Raw genomic sequence first — 20,386 nt, 5'->3', positions numbered from 1 at the left:
GCTGGGTCTGTGCACTGCTGGGTGTGCTGGGCAAACTGGGAAACTGGGACTGACCCCTGGCCCCGGGGCTGCTGCTGGCTGTGCCAGGGAAGAGTAAACAGGAGCCTCTTGCACCCAGTGCAAACACAACAGTTCTCAGGGATTTTCTGCCAGGCAAAGGGTTCTCTGGCTGATTCCCTTCCCCTCCAGCCTCGGGTGGCGTGGGAGCAGACTTTCTTAGGCTTACATCCCTTTCAGGTGTCCCTTTTTGTGCCACCTTCACTTCCCCACCAGAAATTTTGCTTATTTCTGTTACCAAAACTGTTAAAAGTTAAAAGGGACAGCCTTGGAAAGAGACAGCAGCATCCCTGGGAAGTAACAGTGATCTAGGGAGGAAAGGGAAGAGAATGGCCACTCCTTTGGATTTCTAATGGCACAATTTGGGGTGGGGCAGGCACTGAAGACAAAGAGAGCACATGGCTCTGGGGGGGGACACCAACGTGGGAATACTCATGAGCTTTGTCACTTTGATCGCTTCATCTGGGCCCCGAAATGGGGAGGGCGGGAGGGCAGGACCCCCAGCCCGGAGCAGGGGCTGTGCTGGGGGGACAGGCTGGGGTCGGTGGCCGGGGAGGGCGCGGAGGGAGCCCGGAGCCCTCTGGCTCCGCGGAGCCCGGCGCTGTTTACTGAGCTCTGTGGTTGGATTACACCACGTACAGTAATTCTCCTCGCACTGCCAGTAATTTCACTGACTTACCAAGCAGGCATCATTTCCTGAAAGTCAGCCCTGGACTTAGAGGAAGTAAGAGCCCTCTCGTCGTGACTAAACACTCTATGCAAATCTCCGGGCGCAGGACAGCGGCTCTGCCGGGCCCTTTGCCTCCATTTTCCCTCCCGCCTGCTGAATGTTGGTTTTTAAAGCCCCCGATGAGCCCTGGCCGTGAATGGACCTTTCCTCACTTTGCACTGAGCACCCTCCCCCTGCCGCTGCCGCCGACAGCCCCCCGAATGCTGCTCTAAAATGTCCCAAATGCACTTCTGGCTAAAGTTCCCGTCTCTCTACAAGGTAATGCCTGATTTTTCCTGGTTTTTTTCCCGCTCCTCGGAATTCCCGGTGCGCTTGGCTGTGGGCAGCCGGCCCCAGCTGCTCCCCGGGCGGGTGTCCCAGGCGGTTCTGCGGTGGCAGCAGAGTTTTGGGAATGATGTCTGTCCGCGTTGGGCGCCGGGAGCAGATCTGTTGTCCCGAAGATGTGATTTATATTTTGCTGGAACCTGCCTTGCTGGACGCTGTTCTGTCAGTCAGAACTCGGTCACTGAGTGTGGAATTTGGAGGGAAGGAGCTGTGTGGGAATCGATCCGTGTGTTTGTGTGGGTGTGATGGCTTTGGGGGGTTTCATTTCCGAAGCAGATGCTGGGTGCAGGGAGCGAGGGGAGCACCGGCCGGCCAGGGCTGAACCCTCCCCATTGCCAGTTTGTCGCCCTGAATTTAGAAAACTTTTGAGGTTTGGCAGCTGAAAGATTTTATAGTGATTGTCTGCAGCTCCTGAGACACAATGTGCTTAGTCTGTGATTTCTGAGGTGCCAGATCTCTCCTTGCTGACAGCGTGGCTGTGGTTGTGGGTGTGTATTTGGGTATATACATGGTTTTTTTGGTTTTTAATAAAACCCCCCCTCGCCTGGGTGCTGTGCTGTGCAGTCATCCAGAGCTCTCTGCAGACACTGTTTCCTCAGTGTCTGGATTGTGAGAAAATAAAACATTTCTATTGATGGCCAAAAATATTTTTAGGATGCTCATTCCTTCTGTATTTAGACTTCACCTGTTCTTTTTTTTATTTATATCATTTATTTATATAATTATTTTTAACACTTTGTTTTGACCAAAATAGCTGAGCTGTTCCCAGGGGCTTGGAGAAAGGTCGAGTGTTTGGGCTGCTTTACCCTTATTTTTTCCTGGTCTTTTCTAGGGAGTGAGTTGTTGGGTTTGATAATCTCAGTTTTGGGATAATGACAGGAATACCATGTGCCACAGCAGCATCAGTTCATCCTCTGCTCCGAGACCCACCTGCAGCTCTGCCCCCAGCTCTGGGTCCTGGGCCCAGGACAGGCCTGGACCTGCTGGGGCCAGTCCAAAGGAGGCCACGGAGATGCCAAATTCCAGGAATGAGATTTATGTAGAAAATCATTGTGGAAAAACATCTGAAGTAAAAATCCTGCCTGGCAGGACAAATTCCATCTGTTGCAGAAATGCAACTTCTACTGAAGCAGAAGTGCTGTTACTGTGAAACCTCATGATTCCAATGAGAAATCCTTAAAATTCTGGTTAGTCAGTCTGAAACAGGGACAAAATAACTTGTTTCAAACCCCGACACCTGAGGATCCTGACCATGAGCTCTTGGTTGAGGTGATGATCCTTCTTTCTCCCCACCCCAGGACATCAAGGCAGCTTCTCCAGTTTGGGCCAGATAAACCAGTGGAGTGATTAGTCCAGGCATGGTTTGTACTGGTTGTGGTTATTTGTGGCCTTTTGTTAATCAATTACTCTGGGTTTGACAGAAGCAGGGCCAATTTAGTGCCTGGTGGTGGAAGTTCTTTGGGCGGGGAACCTGGCAGGTGATTAACTTCAGTGCTCTTTAGATAATGCAATTAGTTAAGACAAATGGGAGACTCTGGAAGTTGGTGACTAATGCCTTGTAATGCTGGGAGAGGATGGGATCACTGCATCACTTCCAGGACTGGTATTGTCCTCCCTCTGCCTTGGAGGCTGGTTTCCTCTCCCAGTTCAGCCCAGTGCCCTGAGCAATGGTGGGGCTGGAGCCTTCTCTGGGGATGGAAAGGGCTGGGTTTGGGAAGGTGGGGGACACTTGCTGGGGTGTCACAGGGCTTTCCCAGATCCTGCTGCTATTCCAGGTCAGCCCTTGCCTGGCCTTGGGACCGGACATGCAGTGGCCACTCTGGGCTGCCCCACAGCCTCCTGCTGCTGTAACACGATGTGCAGATGTTTCCTCCTGACCCAACCTCTGTCAGTGCCACTTGCAGATGAACAAACCCTGCTCAGAGGTGTCTCACCATGGCTCAGTGACGGGACCAGCCGGGGATCCTGCACAGGGGCACTCGCTCTGGCCAAGGCCGTGTTCACCCGAGTGCTGTTCTGCTTTCTCAAGTGTGAAACGGACCCCAGAGATCCCCTAATTCTGAGGTGATAAATCTGGGTGCCTGTTCGCCCTGCAGACACTTTGGTTTCTGGGTAATCCTAAAATAGCCCCAGAAATACCAAGAGCAAGAGCTGCACAGGAAGCACTGCCCGTTGGGCACATGGCAGCACCCACTGCTGGCAGGAGGTGCCACCCTGCTCTGCCAGACCCATGGACAGCCCTTGCTCCTGGAGTTCCTGGGTCCCCTGGTTGGTATTTGAGGAATCCAACCCCCCACATCACACCTGCCATTCCTTTAGTGCCTCTGTGCACCGCTGCCAGTGCCTGCACACAGCAGCTTCAGGAGACATCCCTGGGAAGAGGGGAAGGGAACGTGTCCTGGAGGTTTAAACACTGAAACCCGTAACTTTGGATAGCAATTAGGGGATGTCTGACCCAGCTCTTGGCCTGAAGCTCTCAGGAACAGCACGGCCAGGCTCAGCTGCTCGAGGGTTTATGTCAGGCAGGGCTAAGTGACTCTTAAAACTCTTTGGCTGCCTTTCTGCCTGGAGTGGGAATCTGGCCCTTAACTAGAAATGAGCAGCGATTCCTCCTGTACCAGCCCCTGGCTCTGCTGGCAGAGGGTTATCACGCTGCTCTGGCTGGGCTGTGCTGACAGAGCTGACCCCTGTGAGGAACCACAGACCTCGCTGGTGTTGGCAGAGTCTGTGAGGCACCAGGACAGACCAAGTCTGTCTGCCCATCCCTCTGGGATAGAGGCTCGTCTCCAGCCAGACCTGAGTGCTGGAGCTTGGTGCTGGAAGTACATTGATCTTCAATAAACAGCAGACAAAGTTCTTCTGCTTTGACAAAGTTTGAAAGTGGTGTTTGGTATGGGAGGAGGGCTGAGGTGATGGGATGGAGCCGGGGAAGGGGCAGGGATCTGTGCCACAGCCAAGGATGTAGAGCAAGAAGTGCTTATCAGCTCTTGGTTCTTACCACCTGGAATATAGAAATCAGACCAGAGGTTGATGTTAGGGAGGGGACTGAAGGCTCTTTCTGAGCCAAAGTCTGTGTGAGACAAAGCAACAGCATGACTGGGCTGGCACCAAATAAAACAATTGCAAACCCCCTCAGCCCAGGCACCAGAAAAAGAGCAAGAGCAGAACCTGGTCCCTGGAACACAGTCCTTGTCCAGGCTGAGGCTGGCCCTTGGGAAGAGGATGGGTAGATTTGCCCAGATTTACCTAAATGCAAATCCAGGTGACAGCAGCACTCCTGGGAGCCTCGTGTGTGCAGGGAGGAGAGGGATGTTTCCCGGGGGCTCCGGGTAGAGCTGTGCTGGAAATTGCAGTGAAAGAGCCACGCTGTGATCAGGTGTGGCTGGTTCTCTGTGGGCCTCTGCACATGAATGAAATCCTGGAGTCCTTAGGGGGTCAGGCTGAGGCCTTTGCACCCCTCAGCAGCCTCTTTAATCAGGCACAAACTGCAGGGAACCGATGCCTCTCTCGCACTCCTCCGAGTGCAGGGATGTGCACAGCCCGAGTCAGCCCTGACTGTGTGCCTGCACTCCTGGCCAGGGCTTTTCCTGCTTTTGCAAGAAACAGGTTTTCCAACTGCTCCACAGAGGGTGTCCTCAGGCTCAGGTTAATCTCTGAGCTTTGTGGAGCGTGAAGTGATGGGACTGCTCATCCAACAGCAAGAAATTAGAACTTGCTGGCTAAGTGAGGAAGGAGCTCTCTGGTCTCATCCTGTCTCCTCTAACTGTGGTCGTGTCTCCATTTCAGGATTCTTCATACCTCGATGAGCTCTCCAACAACTCCCTGTTCTCGTCCCCCGCGGATTCCCTCTCGGACATCGCGGATCCCAAGGACTTCCTGCCCGCCGACAGCCTCAACCACGTGCCAACACTATGGGATGTGAACACGCCGCAGAACCCCATCGAGGTAGGGGCTGCTCCTCCCTCCTCCTCCCCAGAAGACACCTCAGGCTTCGTCCTGTGGGGCTTTTAAGGGATTCAGAAACCAACCCAATTCCCTCAGGGTGAAGTTGAGGTGTGATGACGCTGTTCTGGTGTTACCAAATTCACTGGAGGAGGGAAGGGGTGAAGTGGTGACACATATTTGGTCTCCTGGGAGCAGAATGGAATCTGGGCACCCTCAGAGGGATTCACACACTCTTCCAGAGTGCAGCACAGGCACTAGCTCTTTCTCCTGGCAGCTGTGGCAGGGAGGTACATCCCGAGGAGGACGTATCCCTAAAACATTCAGCAGGTCCAGTGTGACCTGGACAGGGCACTCAGGAGTGCTGAAGGGATGGGCTCCAGGAAAACCACCCAGACATGGATCATTAACTGCCCCCCCCAGCAGCAGCACCTTTTGTTTGTTCTCCAGGACAAATATTTCAGTTACAATGACTGAAAAACTGTCTCAACTTTAGACTCACCGTTTGTGTTTACTTTGTGAGTCCAAGTCCCTGCAAGCTTTTACATCCCGGAGTTTTCCGGGGCGTGGGATCTCCTGGCCATCCCACAGCAGCAAGTGGTCCTGGGCACATTCACCAGCCCTCTGCCATCTGCTCTGCCTCAGCTGGGGGCTGACACAGTCACCAGGGGCAGCCACCTCCTCCTGGGGTTGTTGGAGCCACATCTTCCCCATCCGCTGGATCCGGGTCCCGGCTCCCACCGAGCTGTGCCGTGGGTTTCCTTTGTAGGTCACTCTCTTAGGAAGAATGAGGGAAAACATTCATTGTGGATACCCCAGGAGGCAACCTGGGGTGCCTGTGCCATAGTCATTGCTGCATTTTGAGGCCCTCCTGTGCTCAGAGGCTGCATTTTGCAGCCGGTGTCTCTGGCTGTGTTGCCATGAGGCAGTCACACACAGTCTGCAAACCTAGGACCAGCAAAAACTTACTGGGAAAAGCTGTTCTAAATTCAGTGTGAAGAAAACAAGGGAGAAATAAGTATTGTGCAAGTGTGGGCACAGCAGTGTCTCCAGCCTTGGCCCCATCCCTGTCCCTGTCCCTGTCCCCTGCTGTTCCTCACGTCCTGCCCTCGCCCCTTTTGTCCTGTGGAGCACTTGGACTCAGATAAGGCCAATTAGCTCCTTGGAATTCCATTTATAAACAACTTCCTTTGGAAAGGAATCTCCAGCTATTTTAAACGTTTTCTTATCTGTGTTTTCTGGAGACAGAGATGGTTTGGGCGGGGTTGTTGCCTTTTGGGCTGTTTTTTAACTGAGTGATATTTCCTGAGGAGGTGTCAGGGAGGTGCATCCTGGACAGGAGATTTTGGTTTCATTTTTGCACGGAGGGGGCACTGTGGACCAGGACACTGGGTGAAAGGATTGTCAAACTGACTCATCATTGGCAGCTGCACGTTGGTACATGATATCAGCAGTTTGGATAATCTCTCCCTATCCCTTCCCACATCCTCGCAGTGGGGTGTTATGGCTGAGGAGGAAAGGGCTGGATAAAGAGCTACCTCCGTGTGCCCATGGGGAGAGTTGTTGTCCCGAGGAGAGGAGCTGCATCCAGTGCCTTGGCTGTTTATCAGCCAGGAATGGGCAGTTAGGGAAGAGCTGCCACCCTGTGAAATATTTGCAGGAGCAGCAGACAAAACAGTTCCCTTTGTAATGGAGCTGGGAAATACCATTTAAAAATAGTCCCAGTCATATCGTGTTTTCTCTCATCCATCTCACACATTCCCAGTGTTTTTAAGGCTGGGAAGCACAGACTTGCTTCGGAAGCCTGTGGCTGGAATTTTGGAGCTGCTCATGCAGTTTTTTATAGCTTGTTGACAGCACTTCACCCTTCTCCCAGCTCGGTACCCAGAGAAGGGATTTACACAGAGGGGGCTTGGCCTGGGACTGATTCCCTTCCCAGGGAAGTCATGGTGAGGTGGGACAAAATGGAGAATAATGCAGAGAGGAAAAAGTGGAGTAAGGCAGAGGCTGTGATTGTGCAATTATCACTCTCCCTCCTGCTTCCAGCCCCGTGTTCTCACAGATCTGTGTTCCTCTTGTCGGGATGCCCTTGGAACAGAGGGAGGAGAAAATCAAACTGGGAGGTGAGGGAGGGTGGAGAAAGGCAGGAATTGTACAGGTGGATCATCCATCTCTCACTGCAGCTCCCGATCCCACCTGCTCTGGCCCTCACAGCGCATTCTCACCTGTGTGGGTGGTTTTCAAATGCTCTGAGCAACCAAGGTTCCTGTTGCATCCTCTGCAGTTCCTGGGGTGGAATGCTGAGTGCCAAAGCTGGATCGGGGTAGCAGAGCTTTGTACTTGGGGGACTGTGTGATGCAAAACCAGCCCTGTATTCGCCTCCTACTGCTGGAGCTGCAAGAACACCTCCTGCCCTTCCAGCAGCTCCAGGCCTTCCTCCTGCCTGAGACCAAACTCTGAGCTGGGATTTGTAGGTGGGGATGTTTCACCTGCTCTCCAGATTTGCTGGCACTAAAAGCAGCTCTTCCGTCCAGCTTCCTTCTGGTAATTCTGACTCAGGCTTCCAGGAATGGAGGGTGGGTTTTTTCTTTCTTCTTCTTTTTATTTTTTTTTATTTTATTTAAAAATAGGAGTGTTTATGCCTCAGATCTTCCCATCTTTCTCTGCTGCTGGTGGAGCATGAGGCTCTGTGAGCCTGGCAGTCTGCACAGGCTGTAAACTTGGAGTAGTGCTGCTCCTGGAGTTGCTGATTGCTTTGGATGCCACGAGCTGCTGGCCTGACCTTGCTCGCTGTCGGGAAATTCCAGGGTGAAATTGTTTGTGTGGGAGCAGACAAAGGATCTCCTTGCCTGAGCCCCCCCAGCCCAGAGTGTCTTGGGAGCTCTCTCTCCTCGCTGGCAGTGGCACAGCAGGCTGGATGGGCCAGGGATCACACGTGTCCAAGGATCTTTGTTGGTGTATTTCTGGGCTTGCTGGGGTTGGAGGGCTGAGGGTTTGGAGCTCTTCCTCACCTGCACCCTTTGTGTTCCAGCTGTTCTCATCCAGCACACCATTCCCTGGCCTGAATAACTCCCATGACCACGTTCCTGCTGTCCCCAACACCCCGCTCCTCATCAGCTACCAGGTGAGAGCGGTGGGTGGCCTCTGTGGGATGGGACACCAGGCTCCTGGTGACATCCCAGTGCGGGGGGAGCAGTTCTGACCCTTTTCCCTCCAGAGGGAATGAGACAAGAAAACACAGATCCCTGCCTTTTGCAGGAGTGTGTTGTATTTCCTGGGGTGGAACCTCACTGTGTTAAGGGACACTTTGGGCTCTCAGGACTTTGCCCTGTGCTGCTGGCACCACGCTGGTTTAAAGCTGTGCCAGGTGCCTCACTCAGGGCAGGGGAGGGCACAGCCCATCCGAAAGGTGCTGCAAACATCTTTCCCCAATTCAGTGAGGACCAGGCAGCTCTTACAGCCCCTGGGGTTGGCCCCCACTGGTGGTTGCCCTTAGTCTGTAAATGAGATGGATTGTGTCTGGAGGGTTTGGGGGATGGTTTCAGTGGCAGGTTGTGGCAGGGCACAGCACTGCACGTGTCCATAGCTCAACATTAATGTTGGGTCAATGCTTCTCTCCAGTCTCAGGCTCCTGCAGAGGAGGAGGATGAGGGTGAGGAGGAAGAAACGGAAGAGTTGGGGCAAACGGAGACCTATGCAGAATACATCCCTTCAAAGTGTGAGTGTTGCCATGGGAAATGCTGTTCACTCCATTGTGGACCAGCCTATTTCACTGCTCCCTTAATTTCCTGGGAGCAGTATCTGGTGTTCTCTGTGGCACCTCCCAGGCTTGTGATTTTCTGGGAAAACTCTACAGTGACCAGGGCTGCAGCCAGTTGATGAGCTCTGAGGTGCCCCTGGGAGTAAAGACCTCGACTTACCTGTGTTCTGTTGTCATTTAGCCAAGATTGGGAAGCACCACCCTGACCTGGTGGTTGAGACGAGTACCCTGTCCAGCGTCCCCCCCCCTGACATCACCTACAGCCTGTCCCTGCCGTGCTCCGTGGCTGACAAGGGCTCCCTCTCTGCACTACAGCTGGAAGCAATCATCTATGCCTGCCAGGTACTGCCTGCACCTTGCCCATCTCCTACCCCTCAAGAAAACTGCCTCTGGTAGGGACAAGTGTTCATGTGGTTTAAAATAACTGTAATTCAGGTGGTGAAACTCCTTTGGCATTTTAAGTGCCTTTCAAAGGATTATTTGAAGCCAGGGAGTTCTGTGGGGTCTGTTTCCCAAAGGGGCAAGAACCCTGGACTTTTGTTGTGGAGAGCTGTGCATTTTGGGGCCTTTTCCATGAACTGCCACTCATGAGCTTGGCCCTGACCCCTGACCCTTCCTGCCATCCTTTATCTGAGCAGGACGTGCACGTGCATCGATGGGACGTGTGGAAGGGTTAAGCAGTGCTCACATCAAAGCTGTTAGCAAAGGCAAATCTAGTTTAATTTCCAGTTCTGTTCTTGATTTTGCAGCAACATGAAGTTTTATTGCCCAGTGGGCAGCGAGCTGGGTTCCTCATTGGGGACGGTGCCGGAGTGGGAAAGGGCAGGACCGTCGCGGGCATCATCTTTGAAAATTATCTTAAAGGGAGGAAAAAAGCTCTGTGGTAAGTTGTTGGGTTTTTTTCTCTCTTTTCCCGTAAGACCTCGGAGTTAGTTTGGATCTAGAAGTAAGGAATTCCTTAGTGCTGATGTTGGCTTTAGAGTTGAGTCATGCTGTGGCCTTGGGTAAGTCGTTTCCACCTCTTACTGCCTGGTTGCTGCCTGTGCAATGGGAATATTCTGCCTGCAGCAGGGCTGGAGAGTGAGTCACTGTGAAAGAGCAGGTTTTGTGCTCCTGGGGGTGCAAGGACCGGTCTGGCCCCGCTCTCTCTGGAGTCGTGGAGGGGTGTGATGGGTTTCCTGGGTGCAGAGCCAGGAGTGGGGCCTTGCTGCAGATCACACACAGCCTGTACCAAGGGGCAGCTGTCAGATCTCAGGTTGGGCTGTGTGGGCAGTGATGTGACAGCTCTGCAGGGCTCCTCCTGCTTTAGTCAGAGCTGGTAATCACTGTGAGCCTCAGCTGCCTGGGGACATACCCAGCCCTGACTCCTCAAGGAGATACCCAGCCCCAACTGCCTGGGGGAGATAACCAACCCCAGGAGGAGATAACCCACCCCACTCCCACTTCACAGGTTCAGCGTCTCCAATGATCTCAAGTACGATGCTGAGAGAGACCTGAAGGACATCGAGGCCTCCCACATTCCTGTGCATGCTCTGAACAAGGTAGGAGAGCTGCCCTGGAACTCAGCCCACAGGAGCAGTTGGAGGCTCTGCCTGGGCACGTGGGGCAGTGTCAGACACTGAGCTGCCTGTGTTCCCTCCTCCCAGCCCACTTCCCACTCGGGGCTCCAGCTGTTTTTATACCCCATGAGCCACACGGGGAGCACAGAGTTGTTCCCTGCAGGGAGTGGGAAGTGTCTCCAGGCAAGTGCAAGTACAGCAGGACGGGAACCTTCTTCACCATTCCTGAGGAATCCCGTGGAGGGAATAGCTCTGTGACATGTGCTCTGCTCTTCTGGGCTGGCCTTTGCCAGTGCTGGTTCATGGAGCCACTTCTCAGAGCATGCAGGGAGCACAGAGGTGCCCGGGCTGGTCCCTGGCACACCCATGGAGCATGTGGGCATTTCCCCCAGATGAGCAGATTAGAGGATTTTCAGGCTTTCTTCAGTTACTCAGTGATGAGGCTGAAGTGTTTCTCAAAAGCACCATCAGCAGTTGTGGGATGATTATTCACAGGGCTCTTTGTGGCCTGCTTGAGTCTCTGTCCAGTGTTTTCCAGTTCACTGAAACCCTTTCCTCTGGTTTTAATGGTATTGAACAACCAGCTTTTACAAAGTCCATAGAAACCACAGGTGTTTGACACCTCTGAATGCCTTCCACTAAGAGACTGAAAGGGATTTTGTTTTCAGCCCCAAAAGACTTTAAATGGAACTTTTTTCAGCTTGGGGCCAGGGGTTTTTCCCCAACCTTGGATTTCTTTACAGGTGAGACCCACGGCAGTGGGACAGGCAACAATCTCACCTGGCCAAAGACAAAAGGATTTTCTAGAAGGAATTGAAACAGGCAGGAGGGTTCAAAGCAGTGAAACACTCTAAACTGTTGCTTAAAAAAACGAAGCACTTTTTTTGCCAGAAAATCGAGGTCCTCGTGTGTTCCCCACAGTTCACTGCAGGCGTCCAGATGTGCTGACACATTGGCTGGGGCACTTCTCCAGACATTTACAGTCCCTGTCATCACCCTGTCTCAGTGCCAACAGAAATGCCGAAGGCATCAGCTACTAACAGCTTTTTGTCTGTTCTGAGCTCAGACTGGGGTTTGTTCTGGGATCAGGAGTGTGTGTCCGGCGTGGCCGTGGGCAGGGAGGGCTGTGACGTGCTGGGGACAGCGATGATGAGTGTGTGTGCTCTGGTTCTTCCTTCCTGCAGATTAAATACGGTGACACAGCTACCTCAGAAGGAGTCCTCTTTGCCACCTACTCGGCGCTGATCGGGGAAAGCCAGGCCGGGGGACAGCACAGGACGCGCTTAAAACAGATCTTGGACTGGTGCAGGGAAAACTTTGATGGAGTTGTATCCTTAAAAAAACCCCCAAACAGTCAAAAACTGGAGAGAGTGGGACTGCCACTTGTGATTGTGCTTCACTAGGGAACAAAGAGCTTGGGGCCATCTGAAGTCACAGGGAGCTGCTGTGGGAGCAGCCCGGTGCCTGCGGGAGGTATTTTAGTGCTGTGAGTACATGAATCCCCACACTCGGATCTCCTCCTCCTCCTTCTCCCAGGATGCAGTTAAGGAGAGGAGGGGAAGAAGCAGCTGGGATTAACCTTTTCACATTCCTCTCCCTCAGCATTACAAGACAAAACACACCTTGGAGGTGAAGGGAAAGGGAGGGGGAGATGACTTAGGGTCTGAGGAGCAGAGGACTGGGCAAAGGCAGCAGATTCCACGTGTGGGGAAGGAGTGGGTCCGTACTGGGACTGGGTGTTGGGTTGGATGAAGGCGGCTTGGCTGTATTTTCTGTCTGCTCCCATCCTCGGGATGAAAATAGATCCTTTCTCCTTAACTGACATTCCCCTACAGATCGTGTTTGACGAATGCCACAAAGCCAAAAATGCCAGCTCTACCAAAATGGGCAAAGCAGTGCTGGACCTGCAGAACAAGCTGCCTCAAGCAAGGGTTGTCTATGCCAGTGCCACAGGTGAGCTGCTCTGCTCAGGGGGTGGGTGTGAAGAGTGGCAGGTCTCCTCTGACCTGGAGGCCACTCTGAGGTGTGAGTGTGTGTGCTGAGAGCACGAGGCTGTGCGAGGAGAGGTCAGTGAGTGCTGCAAGGCTGGAGAGGAGCTCAGAGTGCCAAGATCTGCCCCAAGCCCCATCACTGATGTTACTTGTAGCTTTTTGGCAGGTCAGACTAATTTCTCTCCAGTTTAACTTGTTCCTGGCCAGCTGTTCCAGCTGTGTGGTGACACTTACCCACTCAGTGTAGGGAGGACAACATTTGGAAAGGTGTCCTAAGGCACCATGGCAAATGACAACCTCTTCAGAGTTCTCTTCACTTGAGTCACAACTGCTCCCAGGTGCTGTGGGTTTGCTGACAGTGAATTCTGTCCAAACAGGTGCCTCGGAGCCAAAAAACATGATTTACATGAGCCGCCTGGGGATCTGGGGGGAGGGAACCCCGTTCCGAGCCTTCGATGAGTTCCTGCACGCGATTGAGAAGAGGTGAGTCCTGTCCCCCCCGGGCAGGGGGAGCTGTGGGAAGGGGGTGCATGAGCCAGAGGAGGGGCTGGGGCTGCAGAGGCAGCAGCTGGGGGTCAGTGCTGGGGTCACTGCTGGGGGTCACTGCTGGGGTCACTGCTGGGGTCACTGCTGGGTCCCACAATTGCCACCCTCTCCCAGGGGAGTCGGGGCGATGGAGATCGTGGCGATGGACATGAAGGTCAGTGGGATGTACATTGCCCGGCAGCTCAGCTTCACTGGGGTGACCTTCAGGATCGAGGAGATCCCGCTGGATGAGCAGTACAAGGCTGTCTATGACAAGGCAGCCAAGCTGGTGAGCTGGGCCCGTTGTAGTGGGAGGCTGAGGTTCACCCATGCTTTGGGTATGGCCACTGGTATGTGGGAGGGTTTGGGGACCCTAAATGAGGCCATGACCTCAAACATTAGAAAGAAAAGGGGTACACAATGGTCAGCTGATGTAAAAAAACCACCACCATATACTTTTTTGCCTCTGTTTGAAAGTTCCATATTTGCAAACCAGAGCTTTGTCATGGTGGTGCAGAGAATGACCAGAGCGTTCATTCAGCCCAACACAGCGACATAAACACTGATCCTAAAGCAGATTATCAGCCCCCAGACTGCTCTGATCACCTCCTGCGTGGCAGGAATGACAGTGGAGATGAGGATATTAACTCGTGCCTCTCGCTGTCGTCCACAGTGGGCAGAGGCCTTGATGGTGTTCCAGCAGGCAGCCGACTGCATCGGGCTGGAGTCGCGGAAGTCGCTGTGGGGTCAGTTCTGGTCGGCTCACCAGCGCTTCTTCAAGTACCTGTGCATCGCTGCCAAGGTGCGGCGGCTCGTGGAGCTGGCCCGGGAGGAGCTGGCCAGGGACAAGGTACTGGGGCAGCCCCGCCAGCCTGACCCGACGTGTGATGGTCGTGCCCGGGTTTCGCAGAACGTTCCCAATGAATGATGCTGGGGAGTTAACGTGGCCTCCTCTCCCGAGGCATTACCCTCTGCTGGTGTGGGGGGGATGTGGGCAGGCTGGTCTGGGATGGGATTTTGGGTCGTGTTCAAGCTGAAAGTGTCCAAGGCCGGGTTGGATGGGGCTTGGAGCAACCTGGGCTAGTGCAAAGTGTCCCTGCCCATGGCAGGGGCTGGGACTGGATGAGCTTTAAGGTCCTTTCCAACCTAAACCACCCTGGGATTCTAGAAGAGGTACCAGACCCTTCACCTTGAGCACAGCTCTGTCCTTTCATCCACCTGGGTGCACCTTGGAAATTTTAGGCAGAAGATCCCTAGCACAGGTCTGTGCTCAGAGTCACTCTCTGTGGGGTCAGCCCAGGGGGCTGTTGGATGCTGAAAGGTTTGAGAGATGGTTCTTCATCAGGAGCCCTGCCATGGGCCCAGCATGGATTTATTTGGGACAGGGTTCAAGGGGAGTACCTGGGTCTGGGAAATACCTCTTGAGCCTGGAGCTGTGCCCCTGCCCTGACACCTCCCTGTGCCATCCCTCGTGTCCCCGCAGTGCATCGTCATCGGCCTGCAGTCCACGGGGGAGGCTCGCACCAGGGAGGTCCTGGACGAGAATGATGGGCATCTCAACCGTTTTGTCTCTGCTGCAGAGTGAGTTAAAAATCCCTGTTTTCCTTTGGGGGTGCGTGGGAGGCCAGAGGAGTGGGAGGAAAGCTCCTGCACAGAGCACTGGCTGTTCTTGAAATGCAGTTTGACGTCACCTCCCCCTGTACCGTGGAGAGGACACTCAGAGGGGTCCATGGGGCACTGTGTCTTCAGTGGGACTGTATGAGCTACATCCTGGATTTTGAAGTCTCCTGTGGTCCAGACTCGCAGGAACAGCCTGATCCCACTCTCTACACACGTAAAAGAACTGGCAGGTGTAGGAGAGCCAGGAATGGAGCTCAGATGTAGTTTGTGTGTGTCTGGTTCTGGAAAATGAGGGTGTTGACACGAAAGGAATGAGCAAGAGAATCTTCTGTAATGGCAGAGGCTGTGATGATGCTGTGAGGTGGCATCACTGGAGCAGGGCAAGGGACGAGTGGTCTGAGGACCAGTGTTGGCTTTGAGCTCATGTATGGGACAGGACCAGTGTCCTGGCTGTGTGGCCATCCTGGCTGACAGGAGAGCTGGCTGTGCCAGCAGAGAGCCAGCAGCAGGACTCGTGCTGCCCACTCAGCAGAGTGAGGCTCCTCCTCCCCTCCTGCCTGCAGCTTCCAAAACACCAGCCCATCCCTGAACGTGACTGAACCTGCACAACGGGTGACAAAAGCCTGGGACATGGGGTTGGGTTGAGTTTCCTCTGTAGTGCAGGGCTGTTTTCTTCTGAAGTGACTTTTGATGCGTGTCTGGGTTAGGCCGAGCTTTCCTCCCTTGGTGCTGGGGTTTGGGTTGGTCTGTGTGACTCTGCTGTGTCCAGCCCAAACCACAGTTTGGGGACAGTGCACAGGGCAGGTCTGGCAGCTGCTTGGGTGATTTGGTCTCTTGATCTCTTGGATTGGTTTCCATGTCACGGAACTCAGGTGTAGAGGACAGTGTGGTCCCTGGAGCCGGGGGGTCCCACACTGTGTGACTGTCCCTGGCCCCAAAGGCAGGAACTCTGTGTTCCTCAGCCCTGGCCGGATCACTGAGTGTCTCCTGGCATCTGCTCAGCCTCCAAATGTGTGTCCTGGTGTTCCAGCACTTCGGGGGATTTCTGGAGGGGAGTGTGCTGGGAAGGAGCGGTTGGTTAAAGATGCCGAGAAATGGGGTTAAAAATAAACATTGTTCTGTGAGTGGATTCCAGCCCAGGGCTCTGTCTGCAGGGAGACAGGGAGGGTGAGTGCCGGGAAATGAGCAGAATTGCACGGCAGGGAGGCTCCAGAGTGAGTGTTCTTTTGGGCAGGGTCACCCCAGCACACGGGACAAGGGGCCATTCTCGGTGCCACAGAACTGCAGTCACAGAGCTCTGTCCCTCGGGGGAGCAGCGTGGTCCCTGTCCCCTTCAGCCCCTCACACTAAGGGTCCTAGAGCTCCCTCCCCAGTTCCCAAGGCTCCCTTTTCTCACCCAGGGGAGTTGTCATGTTCATCCTCTCACCTGTCACTTGCAACATTTGGGGTTTCGGGGGTTTTTTGGATTTTTCTCAAGCAGAGCTTATTCAGCACCTCATTCTCATTGCCCTGAGGGTTCATCCACACAGTCAGCATTTAAACATTTGCTCTCTGATTTGTAGAACAGCCCACAGAAACCTTTGGTTTTCATTTTTTCTGATGTTTTTTTCCATTCACCTGAAACCACTACGGATCCATGTTCAGCCACTTGGTTTCGTGGGAAGCAGGCCCACAGCCAGGGAGTCGGAGGACTTGGTGGAGCACATTTGTTGGATGGCCTGGTGGTGGTCTGTGCTCTCAGGGCATGGAGAGAGGCTGGACACTGGGACTTACTGGATTTTTGATGTAGCAGCTTCCCAGTGTAGTGTTTCCCATTTAAAACTCCCTCTTGGTTGCTCTATAAAGGTCCTGCAGCCTTGACACACTCTCAGGCTCCAGGAGCTGTCCCGTATCCGGGGCTGGCTGAGCCCGTGGTGGCAGCCCTGGGGCAGGATTGACCTCTCTTCCCTGGAATGTGGGGCTCTCCTAAATACACACGTGGTACTTGGTAACCAGCACATGTTCCTGGTAGCTGGAATAAATTTTGCATCTTACTTTCAGAGGCGTCTTTCTATCACTAATTCAGAAGCACTTTCCTTCAACCAAAAGAAAGAGAGAAAAAGGAACTGGCATTAAAAGAAAACGTAAGAGCTCCCTCACTCCCAGCCCAGCCCCTGCCTCCTGCCCTGCTGCTCCCCCCCAGCCACTCACTTGTTCTCTGCCTCTTGCCCTTCTCCCCACTCCATGCTTTTTGCTGCTCTCCTTGGTTTCTGTTTGCCCTCCCACACATCTGTCGCTCCTTCGTCCGGTGGACAGCAGGTCTGGGTCATCCACCCTTTTCTTGCCTCTGCCCCACTGCCCTGTCCCAGTGCAGGGCCTGCCCTCTGCCCCTGCCCCGCGGCTGTGCCCCCTCCCCTCAGCCTGGGCTGGGGGCAGATGGCACAAGGCCTGGCTGGTGTCCGAACCCTCCTGCAGCCAGAGGGTTCCTCCGTGACACCCTACGTAGGGCATTGCATGTGTCCAGGGGAAAACAGTCACTTCCCTGCAGGTTATTGGCTGTGGCTGCAGGTAAGAAGAGTTTTGGGATTTCTCCTCTAGTGGGATGTGAGAAAGGGGGAAGAGGGGGCAGCAGCACTGGCAGGTTGTGGAGCTGGTCTGTGAACCCTCTCATGTAGCAGTGGCACATCTTGCTGTGCTTGGAAGCAAACAATGTCCCAAAACACTGGCACCTTCCCACGTCCTGCCCACTCCTCTGGAAGCAGTCCCCTGGGATTACTTCTCTGAGGAGCTGGCACTGCTCAGTGTCCATCCTGACATGTGCAGCCAACTTTCAGCCCTGCTCAGGAGTGCCTTGTTCTTCCTTTCTCTCTCTTCCTTTCTCTTTCCCGCTCTCCCTCCCTCCCTCCCTAACTGCCCCCCACCCCTGAGGCTCTGTTTTTGCGAGGTCAGCCTGTCATTTGGGGCAGTCTCAGCTATTTTGGGATTCCTCCTCCTCTCTCTGAGCTGGCCCTTGCTGCCCTGTGCTGGAGCCTCCCTGGGGCCGGTGCCGTGACCCGCTCGCTCTCTGTGCAGGGCGGCCGCGGGGCCGGTGGCCCAAGGCTCTGCGGGGCCTGTGTGACCCAGGGGTCATCAAGATCAGCGACGACAGCAGCACCGAGTCCGACGACTCGCCCAGCGACATCAACTCCTCCCCGGAGTCCCTGGTGGAGACGGACGACGTCATCTTCGTGGAGCAAACGTACACCGGCTGTGCCGCCGAGGGTGAGCGGGCACTGGGACTGGGGCACTGGGACTGGGGCACTGGGTCCTGCAGGGAATGGCAGCCCCTCCGGGCCTGGGACAGCCTTGGACCTTGGCTGGTTTTTGTCCTGATGGTCACACTCCGGTCTGGGAGGTGGATCCACATTTACCTGCTGTGTTCAGAGAGCAGGAGGGATTTCCCCTTTGTCCTTCCTCCACCAAAATGGAGAAGTCCAGAGGGAATTCACTCTGTGCTCAGCAGCATTTACTGCAGGTCATGGTGTCTTTGCCCATTGACAGTGCTCCCAGAAACCCTCTGAGACAACTTCTTCCCCCTCTCTGATTTGCAGTTACCAGGTAACTCAGCTTTTGTTGTTTACATTGCAGGTAGTTTTCACATGCTGCCTTCCCAGAAAGAGCTGCACGGCCTGAGGGAGCTGGAGATGGTGGAAAAGATGAAGCAGGACCTCCTGGCAAAAGTGCAAGCACTGGGCAAAGAGCTACCTCTCAACACCTTGGATGAACTGATTGATTACTTTGGGGGCCCAGAGAATGTGGCTGAGGTACTCCCCACCGTCAGGAGTGCATTTTGGTGGCAGGGTGACAGGGAAAGGGGCCAACATAGAATCATGGAATGGTTTGGGTTGTAAAGGACCTTAAAGCTCATCGTGTTCCTTGGGCAGGGACACCTTCTGCTAGATCAGGTTACTCCCAGCCCTGTCCAACCTTGACTTGAACACTTCCAGGGATGGGGCAGCCACAGCTTCTCTGGACAACCTGGGCTGGGGCCTCACTGCCCTCACAGGGAAAAATTTCTTCCGTAAAAAAAATAATGTTCCTGCTGGCAGAGGGTTCCCTCTCCCTGGCACTCGGAAAAGCTGTTGAGGGCTGCCTGGATGGCCGGGCTGGGCCGTGTGGGTCTCCCCTCTCACAGCCCCTCTCTGTGTGCAGATGACGGGACGGAAGGGCCGCGTCGTCCGCAGGCCCGACGGCTCCGTGGTGTTCGAGTCCCGCGCGGAGCAGGGGCTCTCCATAGACCACGTCAACCTGAAGGAGAAGGAGCGCTTCATGAACGGGGACAAGGTGAGTCGGGGTCGGGCTGAGGGGAGGGAGGGTGCCTGTGCATCCCTGTGCCCCGCCAGCCTCAGGCCAGCAGCTTTCTGTTGGTGTGACCTGCTGGAAGCTGGCGAGGATTCCCAGATCCCTCTGTGCGCCGGGGTTGCTGTTGTGCTCGGGCCTGTTTCCTGAAGCAGTTTTACACGCGTCCAGGAACCTCACCCTGTTCTCACTTGTCTCTCCTGTAGCTCGTAGCGATAATCTCGGAGGCCTCCAGCTCAGGGATCTCCCTCCAAGCAGACAGACGGGTGAAGAACCAGAAGCGCCGGGTCCACATGACCCTGGAGCTGCCCTGGAGCGCGGACCGGGCCATCCAGCAGTTCGGTGAGGGCTGGGTGTCCCTGGGCACTGCCCCTGCCCCTGAGTGTCAGCCAGGCCGTGGAGCCCAGGCACCCTGGGAGGGATGGGTGGTGGCTGCCTGAGCTGGGCTCCTGCCACAGCCAGGCAGGTGCCTTTAGGAGATGTCTCTGTGGGAAAAGGACAGAGCCACAGTCACAGCCACACACCCTGTTGCTGCTGAGACTTGGCAGAGCCGGGCTTGTAGTCCTGAGCTCTGGGGCAGAGGGGGGACTCTGCAGGGTGAGCAGGACGGGTGTTATTTGGCTTTTCTGGTTATGTTCCTGCTCCAGACAGGCCGTCCCAAGCTCCCCTTCCAGCCCTGTTCTCGTGTCCCCGTAGGCCGGACGCACCGATCGAACCAGGTCTCTGCTCCAGAGTACGTGTTCCTGATCTCAGAGCTGGCAGGGGAGAGGAGGTTTGCATCCATCGTGGCCAAACGCCTGGAGAGCCTGGTGAGTGCCCACAGCAGGGACCGGCTGTCGGCTCCAGTTCCCTCTGAGGACATTCCATGCTGGGGCTCACACTGGCATGGCCAGTGTAACTGGGGGATTGTGTCACCCCTGACTGAAGGCACTGCAGTTGTGGAATGCAGAAGGCTTTTAGCATCCTGGGATTTGGGAAAGGAAGTGAGGAAGAATACGTAATCAAGGCGTTGGGAGGAATTTCAGGGAAGCAGAACCCAATTCCAGATGCTGGAATTCCCCCACTATTTCCAGAGCATACATTCTGTTCTCAAAAAGCTAATGAAATAATTAATAGAATAATGAGTTTGTTTCATTTTCTTCACTTCTGATAAATCCCCCAATCCTTTGGTAAAGTCTCAGTATCCCTGAGGAACACTGCCTCCCCATGGCACATTTTCACCCTGGCCTCTTCCTTTGGCCTTTGGCCATCCTTCCCTGATGTTTTGCAACAGCTCAAAGTCATGTTTTCTTCCATCTGCCTTCCCAGGGTGCCTTAACTCACGGGGACCGACGGGCCACCGAGTCCCGGGACCTCAGCAAGTACAACTTCGAGAACAAGGTGACAGGGCTGCCCTGGGGCAGCATGGCCCAGGGGGCTGGAGGAGCTGGGAGAGCCCTTGGTGGGATCTGGAGCCGGGAAGGTCATTGGTGGCACCTGCAGGCAGGGCCCAGCCTAGCACCCAGCTCCCTGCTGCTCCAGCTCCCCCCAGCTCCCCCCAGCTCCCCCCAGCTCCCCCCAG

The 20,386-nt window shown here is 54.6% G+C and overlaps 1 protein-coding gene across 1 annotated transcript in view; it reads left to right on the top strand.

Annotated features, from left to right (window-relative positions):
• The window catches only part of SBNO2 (strawberry notch homolog 2), a 45,313-nt gene that overhangs the window by 17,681 nt on the left and 7,246 nt on the right, over nt 1–20,386 (top strand). Inside the window, 19 exon segments of the mRNA XM_017834397.1 lie at nt 4,898–5,056; nt 8,085–8,177; nt 8,675–8,771; nt 8,995–9,155; nt 9,563–9,696; nt 10,264–10,354; nt 11,557–11,700; nt 12,208–12,325; nt 12,741–12,846; nt 13,024–13,177; nt 13,562–13,738; nt 14,372–14,469; nt 16,549–16,631; nt 17,560–17,748; nt 18,115–18,290; nt 18,679–18,810; nt 19,032–19,167; nt 19,522–19,634; nt 20,134–20,232. Of these exon segments, the coding sequence (XP_017689886.1) occupies nt 4,898–5,056; nt 8,085–8,177; nt 8,675–8,771; nt 8,995–9,155; nt 9,563–9,696; nt 10,264–10,354; nt 11,557–11,700; nt 12,208–12,325; nt 12,741–12,846; nt 13,024–13,177; nt 13,562–13,738; nt 14,372–14,469; nt 16,549–16,631; nt 17,560–17,748; nt 18,115–18,290; nt 18,679–18,810; nt 19,032–19,167; nt 19,522–19,634; nt 20,134–20,232 (2,460 nt within the window).

The sequence above is a fragment of the Lepidothrix coronata genome, unplaced genomic scaffold (genome assembly GCF_001604755.1).
Source record: "Lepidothrix coronata isolate B3197 unplaced genomic scaffold, Lepidothrix_coronata-1.0 Scaffold233, whole genome shotgun sequence".
NCBI lineage: Eukaryota > Metazoa > Chordata > Aves > Passeriformes > Pipridae > Lepidothrix > Lepidothrix coronata.
Note: the sequence above shows the minus strand (reverse complement) of the source record. Positions and strands in the feature narration are given on the sequence as shown.